Consider the following 13362-nt stretch of genomic DNA (forward strand, 5'->3'; position numbering starts at 1 on the left):
TTCTGGTTGTTTTTCACACCAGAAAGAGGACATTATTTCAGCATTGACTGGTCACCTGGGACCTGTAACATCAGCAGAGTTCTGTCCATGGAATAAGGACATTCTTATAACCACATCAGAGGACAGAACATTCAAGGTATTTAGTTAATGCTATTTATTCTGTATGTTTTGATGTACTATGTTCAATGTGGTTGGGACATAATAACAATCCGCTTTTTCCCCCCGAGGTGTGGGATTTAAACACTGAAACTGTGTTTTACCAATCGTATGTGCTATCAGGTAGGATATTTTGGGCTAATATAGATGTTTGCATTTCAAGGTTTTTTAATAGGTATTTAATACACACTATTTCATTTCCTAGCTTCTCCTCTGCTCAGTGTGCTGTTCCTGCAGGACAACAGGCAAATTGTCACCGGCTCCACAGACGGGCAGGTTATTATTACACACAGCCTGTGACAGCTGCAAAATGATTATCACGATGACGAGTCATTTCGCAGCCCTGAAAGAACATTTTTGTCTCTCGCTATAGGTTTGGTGCTTTTCTCTCCGCGAAGACTTTACTTGTCAGCTCGTGACCAAATTGGATCTTCACAAAAGTGAACAAAGACATCAAGCAGGTGACATCATAAGCAACCATTGGACAGGAGCAGAGTACATCAAGTCATTGAGTTGATAAGATTACTTTATTATTTTCTTTAGGAATGGTTGAACAGTCATCTGAAGCCAAGGTGGATATTTCCAAACCTGTTCTGAAAATGGCTCCTTTTGGCTCATGCAATGACTTCAATGGTACAGAGAAAAAGTAAGTGAAAAAGCAGCACATCTAGAATTTCTCTGTGGGATTAATATACTGTAGTATTTGTCTACCGACCTACCTGCCTATCCATTTATCGATTGGTGGGGGGAAATCAAATTGTTCTTCTGTCAGGTCTAGGTTTCTTGCTATACTGTATACATACAGTATGTACCAATTAAACCATACTTGTCAACCACAAACAGTAACAAAATATAACTTACAAAGACGCTAGATGGCAGTAAAAGCACATTCATAAAACTAGGGCTAAATGTGGGAGTTTATTTTATTTGAAGAAACAGGGCTTTATTGTAATTGTATCAAGTCTTCACATATACAGATAGATACATAGGCTCTACATGACAGCAATGACTCCCCAGTATTTCATATTCTTTATGCTATTCCAACCTCAATCACTGATTCCATGCAGTTCCTTTTCTGTTTTCCTGGTCTGCAAACTGTACACGTTTTGTCTGCCACTGTAGGAACAAGAGCTGGTTATGCATTGGAAGCACTGACGGCCTGTATGTGGTCGATCTGGCTACATCAGAAATGCTCACAGTTCTGTATTTCAAAGGTACGGTGGATCCCTGTATATTCCCAATTCCATTTTTTCCCTGAGAATAGGTTTTTTTTTTTAGAATTCACTCTTAAATCAGTCATAATTTATGAGTATATGATAGTGAAGCATAAAATGGCCACCATGTATTTTCTATGTCGCTTATCCTATTAGGGCCACAGGGGTATGCTGGAGCCTATCCCACCCACTTTGGGCGGGGTACACCCTGGGCCGGTCGCCAGCCAATCACAGGGCACATATAGACAAACAACCATTCACACTCACATTCATACCTATGGACTATTTGGAGTGGCCAATTAAGCTAGCATGTTTTTGGAATTTTTTTTTTGGAAACCGGAGCACCGGAGAACATGCAGACTCCACAGAGATGCCCAAGTAGAAATGTAAAAAAAGTAACAATGTGACATCAGGACAAGATGCCAGTGACCAATGTGGTAGTAGTATTCGTAGATGTTGCTATATGACAATTATTATAAAGGTTACATTAATGATTAAACAAATGTGATAGTTGTTTACAACATTGTTTTATATTTTAACTGATTCTAGACTACCTCAGTTTGAGTGTCACGATGGCTGGATCTTGGGTCTTCTCTGAGCAGTGTAACAATTCTGTGAGTATACCTCAAAGAAGCAAATACATTGCTTCATTTTTACATAATACATTTTGCATGTTCTTGTATAAGCGAGGTCAATCCCCTTTTGATTATTTGATGCATAGCTTGTCTCATGTAGAAGAGTCCTTTAAGTGGGATTGTATAGAGACCTACTGATGAAATATAATATGATATGATGGATGAAGGAGCCCAAATTCAAACCAGCACATGATCACTTAAAATTCTCAGCCAAGACTCTTTGAATCCACTGGGTTATTATGTAATTGCAATACAATAACCATATTCATTTTTTAAAATGCTATCCAAACTAGAATGGTCTTTGGCACAAATATATTTTCAGCAGAGAGAGATTATTATCAAATATTTATTCAATATTTTTCCACAAAAATCACATTTTTACCCGCTTAGCATTGTGCTAATTTTTCCCTGTTAATGTTGCCTGATGCAGTTTCCGAATTCTCCCATGCCAGTAAGTACTAAATACTATAAACTTTAATTGTGTGAAAATTACTTTACAACTTACCCCATAAAACCAGGTTTGTTAGTTAACTGAATAAGGGATTTAGCTTTCTGTCAAGTGTTTGAATTTCTTAATAGCCCCCTAAACACTGACATTTCCACCACACTGCAATTACAATATTAAGTACTCACAGTTTACTGCTGGATTATACGTGTATACATGTGATTGGGGTTTTTCATTTTATTAGTCCTCCAGGGAAGAAATCATGTGTTTTAGTACTATAAAAGTTAACACCGCTATTAACACATTTCCCATTCTACAATAATCACGGTCTGCATTAGCCTCACAATTGTTTTGTATTGACTCATTCATGTATTTTTGCCAGGTTTTGTTTTTAGTGAGCTCTTTGTTTACACCGTGTGTGAGCCTGTTGGAGTTCCGTCCGGGCGATGCAGGGACCGCGTGTGCTGGAAATCAAGGCTTTTCTGTATTTTCAAGGTATACATCTGCCATTTTGAAATTGAAAATTGCACTGGGCAAGCTTTCCAATGAGTCAACAACGTCATGATTCAGAGGGACTAATAATCAAGTGATGGAAAAGTTTGTAAGCCTTCAATTCCAGTAACTCCTTTCCCTCCCTTGTTTCCAGTTCACCCCCACTGTTGGATTCTCCCCTAAATGCTGAGCTGAAGAAGAAGGAGCCCAATCATGCAAAGAAAAAAGGTCAACGTGTCTGCTTATCATGGTTACACAATGACTTCCTGTTGGTAAAGCAACAATATGTAGTAATTGGTATTTTGAAAATGGTTTTGATGGTACATTGGCTTGTAATAAGGAGACTTGGATCACTGTCATGCCAACTTTAGTGGTTAATGGCGGACCAGGATGCACACGTGATGTATTGGCGCTAATATGGCCAAATGTATGAACGTGCATTTACTGGACATATGTATCTTTGTCAGCTAACAGAGGCATGTTTAACCATTGTTGATTTCTATTTATTCAAAAGATATTCTGCATGGAGAACACTCCAGCTAGAGCAAACCAATTCATTTAATTGTTGGTCTATACAAAATCTGTTTGGCTATAAAGTTGCATAGAATTTCCACCGAGAAGTAGTAGCGGGAAGGGCAATATTATCCTGACTCCTCACAGCTGCATGCAGCGGAGCTGTTGTTGCCAGACCGTGCAGGAGATATGCTGCACGACTGCTATGTCACACCGAATGCTACAAGCATTTACGGACTTGTGTCAGTCTTAGTAAGTATATCAGCAGAATCCTAAACCATAAACCTCTCAGGCTTTTGGAAAAGAAAACATTCTTCCATTGTAAATCTGGAATAAGTCTGCAGTGGCTCGCCTAAAAGAGCTGCATGCAGAAGGACGTGACAAGGCACTCTGTCATCGTAAACAGGAAGGCCCCTCCAAGCCATGATAAGGTTGACTCATTACTTTTAGTCTGTGGTTGTCATTCATTTCTTATTTCACTTAAATATTTTCCCTGCAGGAACATTGTACATTATAGACTACATGCAGTAATTTATCCTTTTTTTGTAGAATTGACTATTTTCTGGTATTTTTCTTGGACTTTCATTCGTTCATTCATTTTCTACCGCTTATTCTCACAAGGGTCGCGGGGGGTGCTGGAGCCTATCCCAGCTGTCTTCGGGCGTACACCCTGGATTGGTCGCCAGCCAATCACAGATTTTTCTTGGACTTTATTGATGTAATTTGGAGAAAAAAATAGTATACAGAGATGGTTATGGTTTAATTCACTTCGAACATGCATACAATTTACAATGAGTCATTGTAATTCCACATGTTGGTTCACAATTCCACATGTCCACAAATCTTAATGTTAAATCAATCATTATCTTGTCTTAAAAATCCCAGATTGTCCTTGGCACGGCTTGGATGTCGCTTCTTCAGTCTTTTTTAGAAAATCTATTAATAAATCATGCTCTTTTGTGGTTGATGATGTTCCATAACGATCAATCTCTCTCTCTCTCTCTCTCTCTATATATATATATATATATAGATATATATATTTATTCATTCATTCATTCACTTTCTACTGCTTTTCCCTCACGAGGGTCGCGGGGGTGCTGGAGCCTATCCCAGCTGTCTTTGGGCGAGAGGCGGGGTACACCCTGGACTGGTGGCCAGCCAATCCCAGGGCACATATAGACAAACAACCATTCACACTCACATTCATACCTATGGACAATTTGGAGTGGCTAATTAACCTAGCATGTTTTTGGAATGTGGGAGGAGACCGGAGGGCTGAGGGCGGAATTGAACTCCTAGCTGTGAGGTCTGCGCTCTAACCACTCGACCATATACATATATATATATATATAGAAATGTTTTATATATATGTTATAGAAATGTTATTTTATGTGCAGAGGTCTTCGAAAAGTCATAAAGAGGTTTTCTATGTATGAGTTTTACTATGAAAATATTTGATTTATAACTAAGGGATCCTACTTCACAAAATGTAAAACTAAAACTATTAGAACGTGACCTGGGGAGGGGGGGGCTCTAGTTTGAGCAGTGTGAGAGAGGGGAGAGGGGGTGATGGGGTGAGAGGCCGTGGTCCCCTGATCAATCGCAACAGGCATCGGCATAGTCAGGAAGGAGGATGCGGAATCCGAGCTGATAAAGCAAGAGCACGTGCATGCACGCCTTTTATTTATGGAGTATTTTATTAAAAGAATCCTATGGTTCCCCATTGGATTTATTATCTCCAAAGCCCCTGAAATACTGTATGGGGATGAAGTGATGTTTTTTTGTATGCTTGAATTTGGCATGTGGAAAGCTGAGTATGTTTAATGACTTTGGGAATAATGAGCTGATTGTAATATGGAAACAGACTGACAGCTAACAAGGAGCAAAAGCCCCACCCTTCAATTTGTGGTTGAAGTAATTAATGCTTTCTGGATGAGTGGTTTCTTGTGTATAAACTGGTGAATTTATGAAACCCTGCTACTGTCAACTCAGCACTTCTGTCTTAATGATTTCCTACAAAAGGGTAATTACATTTTCACACAAAATCAGTAAGTTTGTGGAGGTGTAGTGGCATAGGAAATGACAAACGACTCAATATTTGCTCAGGAGAGGATGAGGTTGTAAATAAATATAGTAATCAAGCCAAATTAGAACAGAAAACAAAATGTTTTTTCTGTGCTTACGAGGACTTCAACTGTAACAAAATCTTAATCTTCATCAATTTTCCACAGGTGGAATAAAGGAACAGCCACTTGTTTTCCACTCAAATGTCAAATCATCTGGATACACAAGCTCCCCAAGGTAGACACACGCTCACATTCATACCAATAGACAATTTCCAGTCATACATGCATTTTGGAATGTGGGAGGAAACCGGAGTACCCGGTGAAAACCAATGCACGCACGGGGAGAACATGCAAACTCCACACAGAGATCCCCAAAGGAGAGTCAAATCCAGATCTTCCCGATCTCCTGACTGTGCGGCCAACATGCACAGGAAATTGGGTGCATGCAAATCCACATTGTACTACTTAGCTTGTTTGTAGTGGCATCCAGCATTTTGCTACTACTTTACAGCAGCACAGTAGGAACAGAATCTATTACACAACCATAAGACGACAATGACAGCAAGTTAAAACGTACGAGGAAAGTTGTATTTTAGAAATACAGTAGAACCTTGGTTAGCGTCATTAATCTGTTCCAGAATGTCCGAGTCAAACTGACACAACAACTTGACTGAAGATGTCATCGTTTACAAAGATGGCAATGTGGCAGCACGATCCACATGGACACCACCTTTGTGTTTTGCTAGGAATTCAATAGTGTTTCTCACCTATCAAAATGTTGATACTTAGTTTGCAACTTTTTTTGGCGCCATTGTGGGTTTTTTGCAGCTATGATCAATAAGAAAATAAGACTTTTTGTGTAACTGTTGGTTAGCAATGAACTATAGAGTCTGCTGATGATATAGACGGGCTTTTGGTTGTTTCCTTGTCTTAGCGGGCTCATAGGATGCTAACAAGGATGTGTTGTGATAAAGAAATACACAATATTATAATCCAACTGTGTACTTAATGTATTTCTTTTTTTTTTTTTTTTACAGGAAGCAAATGTTTTCATGCAAAACAAGTGCACAAAAAAATCAGTCCTCTATGAAGACCAAGAAGAAAAAGTAAGAGCTTTATTATATAATGTGTAGAAATCTTAAAGGGGACCTATACCTCATTTTTCGGCCCTGTGTATTGAGTTGTGGACGCTAATAGAGGAGCCGCACACGATAACCAGCACAGAAAGCTTTCTAGATCTTCCAAAATCTGCACCTATCCAGCTGTGTTTCTTTGGATTTCGTGCTTCCCGCTAAAGCGGCCTGTTTTAATGTATTCCACCCACAGCCCGAGAGAGCTTATCTGTCTTACAGCCACGCCCATATAAGGATGTCCACTACTCTGTGACGTCACAAAGTGGCAGTTTTACCATGCTTTCTGAAATTGAGCGTTTTGAGCCATCCCAAACTTCTTTCAGGGCTCACTTCCAAATGCGCAAACGTCATTATCGGAAACTTTGGCAAAGTTTAACACGAGAATACAACATTCAAACTACATTTATAGGTCTGAAAAGTGGAAAAAGCATAATAGGTCCCCTTTAACAAAGAAAAAAGTGGTTGATTTTTTTGTGATTTTTAATAAACTTTCATTTTCCATTAGGGGTTTACTCCTCAAAGATTACCCAGAAGACACCGCTGCACCGACAGTTCTTCGTGCCAATCTGAGTATTACGAACAAGCCAATGTATTGCCTCCAGTATTCAGGTAACATTATGCAATACTGACCAGCATAATTACTTTTTATATGCTCTTCATTTCAAGTCTGTGATAAATAATGAACAATTTCTTTGATTTTGTGTCTTGTACATCTCTCAGGTGATGGAAAGCAAATCCTGTGCGGTCTCGGCGACAACTCAGTGTTGTTGTACAAGTCTTCCCTTACCGGCAATCCGGCTGTGTATACAGGTACATGAGCATGTACTCATCACCTACCCGTGTCCTACCATTGCAATGTGCTGCTTTACAAAAGATCGCATGTTAGGTAACAGTGTTGTTTACAGACAAATCTCAGTTTTCACACGATTCAGTTTTTGATGAAAAAACAAAATTTGCTTCAGTTTCGTACACTGCCCCGGTTTTTGAATGCCCCGGTTTTGCTGTTCACTCTCACTTTTTGCACAATATCCCACATTTTGTAAAGTGTTTTCTCTGTACGGTATCGTTACGTGAAATTGAGTGACCAAGCAAAGCACCCTATACATTGCTGACCTTTTTTTTAAAATTGATGCCGACTGATAAATAACTGGGCATGGGGCCCAGAAAATTGCAAGTGCCAACACTTTGATAAAGAAGATGAAGCTCTGCCTCTTCATACTCCTTAGTTCTGCTTCTTACGACTCTTTTTCGGTCATTTGGAATTATGAATTGTATAATGAAGCATTCAATGTAAACTCTAAGCATATAAGTTACCACAACCACAACCATGACACTACCCAATTCGAGCTTGCCAGGGAAGTTGCCAGGTATATGGGAAGTTGGCATCAACAAGGTCCAACCATTCATCATTTATAATTATTTCACATTGCTTTGTGCATGTAAAACTATAATTATTCTATATAAAATATATTTGTGGGTGTCTGGAACAGATTATTTGGATTTACATGATTTCTTTTGCAAAAAAATGCCTCAGTTTTCATGAGTTTTGGTTTTCGAGGAACCTTTTGGAATGAATTAGTAAAAAAAAAACAGGTACCTCTGTTGAGTCACAAAGAAGTCACACATTCCACACAGTTTAAAGCGCATTTCTAAGTTGTAATCTTTTAAAATTAGATTAATGTTGCTTGGATTGTTTTTTTTGTTTGTTTTTTTTAAAGGAAAAATTACTCTGAATTGCATACTTCAACGTGGAACTTTGGTTTCAGATGAAACACCTCACTGATTTTCAAATATAGCTTGGAAAACTGTAGATAAAGTTGGTGTTGTTGTTCAAACGTCATCTTATACCAAACACACCAAAAGGGGGCAGCAGAGACACAAGGAGCCGCAAGGATGCCTTGGCCCTCACTCTGCACATGTTTCATAAAAGTAAATGTTGCAACCACACTCTGTATTTCCAGGTGATTATGAAAGGCTCTCTTTATGTGCAGGACACGACAAGCCAGTGAGCAGCGTGAGCTGGAGCCTCAACAGACACTGTTGGTTAAGTGCATCGCACGACCAGACTTTGCGACTCTGGACTCATGACATCCCAGAGCCTGCTGTCGTTATGGTAAATGTCTTATTTTCATCAATCATTCACACTTGTTCATCTGCCATTGCTCTGAAGTGACTACTCACCTGATGCTGGCACACTTTATAACAGGGGTCGGGAACCTTTTTGGCTACAAGAGCCATGAAGACCAGATATTTTAAAATGTTTATCTGTGAGAGCCATATACATTTTTTTAAACATTGAATGCAATAAAATGTGTGCATTTTTATGTAAGACCAACAGTTTTAGATATAACGGGCTCTAATTACGTAGACCAGGCACACTACCCCACGCCAATGGGGTGTGGCCAGCACACTTTCGTGAGCAGCGCAGTGTCCAATAATAAATCAAATACTTGTTGCCATTAATACAACTTCTGCTGCTGCATAGTTTAGCACCATACTCCGTACACATATTTCATTCTTTTGGCCATCTTCGTCAGAAGGCTTGGTTCTGCAGCTTTAGCTAGGTGACTATTTGACTAAAGGAGGAAAGTTTACATTTACATGTTGACATCTCAATGACCGAGGTAGAATACCGCATTACCCAGTAATAATCGAGTTTTGGTGTTTGACCTGGAAAATATCATCAGTAAAGATAGATATGGTCGGCCATATTGCAGTAGAAAATAGATGGACGGATTAAAATGCATAAGAAAATTGTTGATTTTTAATATTTTTAACAGTGATTTCTGTGATGTTTACTTTAAAATGTTAGCAAACATACATTTTTATTGTGGTAAATGCTTGAGAGCCAGATACAGTCATCAAAAGAGCCCTACCAGGCTCCCGAGCCATAGGTTCCCTACCTCTGCTTTATAATAATAATAATAATACATTTTATTTAAAAGCGCCTTTCAGGACACCCAAGGTCGCTGTACAGAAGATAAGAACACCAATATAAAATACAAGATAAAAGACAACAAACAATAAATAAGAGCATACAATAAATCGGGAGAGGGGGTCCATGTGAAGCTGTTAGAGGGAATAGGCAAGTTTAAACAGTTTTGAGTTTAGATTTGAAAATGGGAAGGGTGGCAGAGTTACGGAGGTCTGGTGGCAATGAGTTCCAGAGTTGGGGAGCAGAGCGGCTGAAAGCTCTGCTCCCCATAGTTCTAAGGCGTGCAGAGGGTACAGTGAGTTGGAGGGACGCGGAAGATCTGAGGGAACGGGATGGCTTAAGAATGTGGATGAGGTCAGAGAGGTAAGGGGGGGCAAGGTTATGGATGGACTTGTAGGTGTACAGAAGGATTTTGTAGTTAATTCTTTGTGTCACGGGGAGCCAGTGGAGTTGCTGCAGGATGGGGGTGATGTGGTGGAATGAGGGGGTCCTGGTGATGATCCGGGCAGCAGAGTTCTGAACCAGTTGAAGTTTATGGAGGGATTTTTGAGGGAGGCCGAAGAGGAGAGCGTTACAGTAGTCAATACGGGAAGTGACAAGGCTATGGACGAGGATGGCGGTGGTGTGGGGGGTGAGGGAGGGGCGTAGACGATTAATGGAGCGCAGATGAAAGTAAGCTAATTTTATTGCTGTTAAGTTTCAGAAAGTTGGAGGTGAACCATGATTTTATTTCAGAGAGACTTTGGCCCTGAATACTCTTCTGAAGTTAAAGAAAGCGTAACTAGAGATCAGAGCTTCCCAAATAGTGGGTTGGACCCCCAGGGGAGCACATTCAGCTGTCACTGGAGGGCAGGGGAGACTTGGAACGTTACTGCAGACCTGCCAACATGTTTGAGTTTTTCATACTTTGGGCACGGATTTGGACCCTCAAATACTCTTGTCGCTGCTCCCAAAATAAAAATGTGGTCAGAACAGCTCCCCTGGAGGCACGTTGTGATTTTTTGTTTCAGAGGCCCAGGATTCCTGGCGGCGGCACCCCTGGCTGTCTAAGTATGCTTTTGTTTGGTTTCAGTTTTGAGTTGTTTCTGTGAAACCCGGATAAGGCTTCTGTGTCGAGGCACCAGCATACACTACACCGGCTCACGCCGATTTGAAAATCCTCTTGCTTCCTCTTTCTCAGGAATGGTCGGAAATGGGATATGGAACAACTGATTAAATTTTGGGTGTGATGCGGATCGTAATCAGGATCCAGGATTTTTTTAAAAGGATTTTTAAACAAAACGAGATAGGACCATTTGTGCATATAACTCCACAAAAAATGGTCACAGAACTTGGAAAAAAATATATATATATGTATATATATATGGATATTCCAACAAGAAGTGTATTATTATTTTAGTGTGAATCATAATATGGGAGGAACCATGTTCATCCTTGAAGGATGCTACTGCCAGAAAGTCACACAGGACGCATAAATAAGTAAACATGATCCGTTTCGCAATAGTATTTCAAATCAAGAGGGGGTGTGAATAAAATTCTGGGACACGACAGATCATAATTGAGCACCACTGCTATAGACGCAAACAGATCTTTGTGGAAAATACTTTCTTCCACAGTTGCCATGATGTCAAAGATTGATGACACAACAGATAAATGGCAGTAAAAATGGATGCCCAGTGTTTTGCTGTCATTTGCTTTTCTCAGAAGCTCTCATGGTTATTATGTTAAAATCGAGAGAGTCAATGCAGATGTTTTTAAATTAAGCAAACATTTCAGATTTATTGTATATGTTCTGTCTATAAAGTGCCACAACTTTTTACTGGTTTAGCACAGGCTTTATTCAAAGTGTTGTTTTTGGCTGTTCTTTTTATTGATGAGTACATTTTGAGCTAAGCCATCTCTGTGTGGAGTTTGCATGTTCTCCCCGTGCATGCGTGGGTTTTCTCCGGGTACTCCGGTTTCCTCCCACATTCCAAAAACATGCTAGGTTAATTAGCCACTCCAAATTGTCCATAGGTATGAATGTGAGTGTGAATGGTTGTTTGTCTATATGTGCCCTGTGATTGGCTGACGACCAGTCCAGGGTGTACCCCGCCTCTCGCCCCAAGACAGCTGGGATAGGCTCCAGCACCCCTGCGACCCTCGTGAGGATAAGCGGTAGAAAATGAATGAATATTCTGAGATAATGGCTTTGTCTGCTATTTGTTTTTTTCTTTCAGAGAAAACAAATGTTCTCGAAACCTATCAAAGGTGCCCAGTTTTATTACCTGGACAAGTTTTTGCTCATGGCATCCGGAGATTCACTGCACTTGTATTTGTACCATGTGGACGTAACACACGATGATATCAAAAGGTAACAACATGTCTTATGATCTACTGCCCATGTTGGCTTTGTCTAAAGTGCTTATTTTTGCATCACTTTCTGCATGTAAAACTATAAATATTGTTTATAATATCTGTTTTGTGTTAACATTTTTGGGTGTCTGCAACGGATGAATTGGATTTATATTATTTTCTATGGGATAATTTGCTTTGGTTAGAGTCCATTTTGGTTTGAGTTGGACCTTCTGGAACGGATTCATGACATAACCAAAGCACCACAGTATTTGTATTTTAGTGCAATTTTTATACTTGAAACTGCAAAAAATATGTAACATTTGATTAAATATACATATTTCTTGACTAATAGTACTAATATTACTATTATAGTACTGATAATACTCATAGGCCATACTGAACCAGGAAATAGCAAGATTTATTCATACAGTTTTGAAAAAACGTTACAAAATTAAGCCAGAAAATTCAAAGCGTGAAGAGGCGAGGGATTACGGTAATGCCATGTAAAACCTACTTTTACCTATATTTAAACTTTTCAAGTTATATTTTGCAGGAACCAGACATTGACCTGTATTCATTTTGGAAAAAAGTACCGTAATTGATTCAATATCTGCTTCAACTTGTTTCTTTTCAGATACGAGCATCGGAGTTTTGTCAAATTGGCAAAACGCTTTTCAACGTCCTCTGGAGCAGATATCACAGACTTGTCTGCTATCAATGATTTCTTCTCCCGTATCCTTTTTACTGCCTATTGTTGTTTTGTGCAGACTTCATTGCAGAATTAAATGTTTTAGTTAACAAATCAATCTGCTCACCCACCAAAGCTTGTTTTCTGGTTTTACTGGTGAATGCCTACATTATAATTCCTTATGGACCACCGCCATACTTTTACCTGTCTAGATCAGGGGTGCTCACACTTTTTCAGCATGCGAGCTACTTTTAAAATGACCGAGTCAAAATGATCTACCCACTACAAAAATGCAAAACATCTATTTATTTTCAAATGTATTGAGGATTATTTGTACGTACAATGTATGTTGATGTACCTTACATAACCAAATGAGCCAATATTGCAAAACACACATAATTAACTATTAACATTTTTTGTAATTACCTGAGTTTACTTTGATGACTTGCACTGAATTGAACCAGCCAGGGATGCATAGTCCGGACAGTAGCTGCTGATAGCCAGCCTCAAGCACACTTCCAAATGTTTATCAGTCATGGATAATATCCGTATCATAATATCCGTATAATATTCCATATCCGTATGGAAGTGATATGTTTTTTGCCTTTTTACTTGGTCCAGTTTTTGCCTTTTTACTTGGTCCAGCTCCTTCACTCATTTTAGTGACCATAAACTTTAGCGAGGGTTTAAAATCTCGCAATTCGCCGACTAGCTTAGCACTTTGCATCGTTGTTTACGCATGAGCGGT

At 39.4% G+C, this 13362-nt stretch overlaps 1 protein-coding gene across 1 annotated transcript in view; it reads left to right on the top strand.

The window, feature by feature from the left end:
• Positions 1 to 13362, top strand: part of wdr27 (WD repeat domain 27) — a 50674-nt gene that overhangs the window by 1400 nt on the left and 35912 nt on the right. Inside the window, exons 4-19 of the mRNA XM_058058315.1 lie at positions 23 to 136; positions 228 to 279; positions 362 to 432; positions 530 to 617; positions 700 to 802; positions 1279 to 1370; positions 1920 to 1984; positions 2833 to 2945; positions 3097 to 3170; positions 5687 to 5756; positions 6559 to 6627; positions 7160 to 7263; positions 7375 to 7464; positions 8646 to 8767; positions 11809 to 11942; positions 12561 to 12658. Of these exons, the coding sequence (XP_057914298.1) occupies positions 23 to 136; positions 228 to 279; positions 362 to 432; positions 530 to 617; positions 700 to 802; positions 1279 to 1370; positions 1920 to 1984; positions 2833 to 2945; positions 3097 to 3170; positions 5687 to 5756; positions 6559 to 6627; positions 7160 to 7263; positions 7375 to 7464; positions 8646 to 8767; positions 11809 to 11942; positions 12561 to 12658 (1459 nt within the window). The remainder of the gene's footprint in view (positions 1 to 22; positions 137 to 227; positions 280 to 361; positions 433 to 529; positions 618 to 699; positions 803 to 1278; positions 1371 to 1919; positions 1985 to 2832; positions 2946 to 3096; positions 3171 to 5686; positions 5757 to 6558; positions 6628 to 7159; positions 7264 to 7374; positions 7465 to 8645; positions 8768 to 11808; positions 11943 to 12560; positions 12659 to 13362) is intronic.

This window comes from Doryrhamphus excisus, chromosome 20, assembly GCF_030265055.1.
Source record: "Doryrhamphus excisus isolate RoL2022-K1 chromosome 20, RoL_Dexc_1.0, whole genome shotgun sequence".
Lineage (NCBI taxonomy): Eukaryota > Metazoa > Chordata > Actinopteri > Syngnathiformes > Syngnathidae > Doryrhamphus > Doryrhamphus excisus.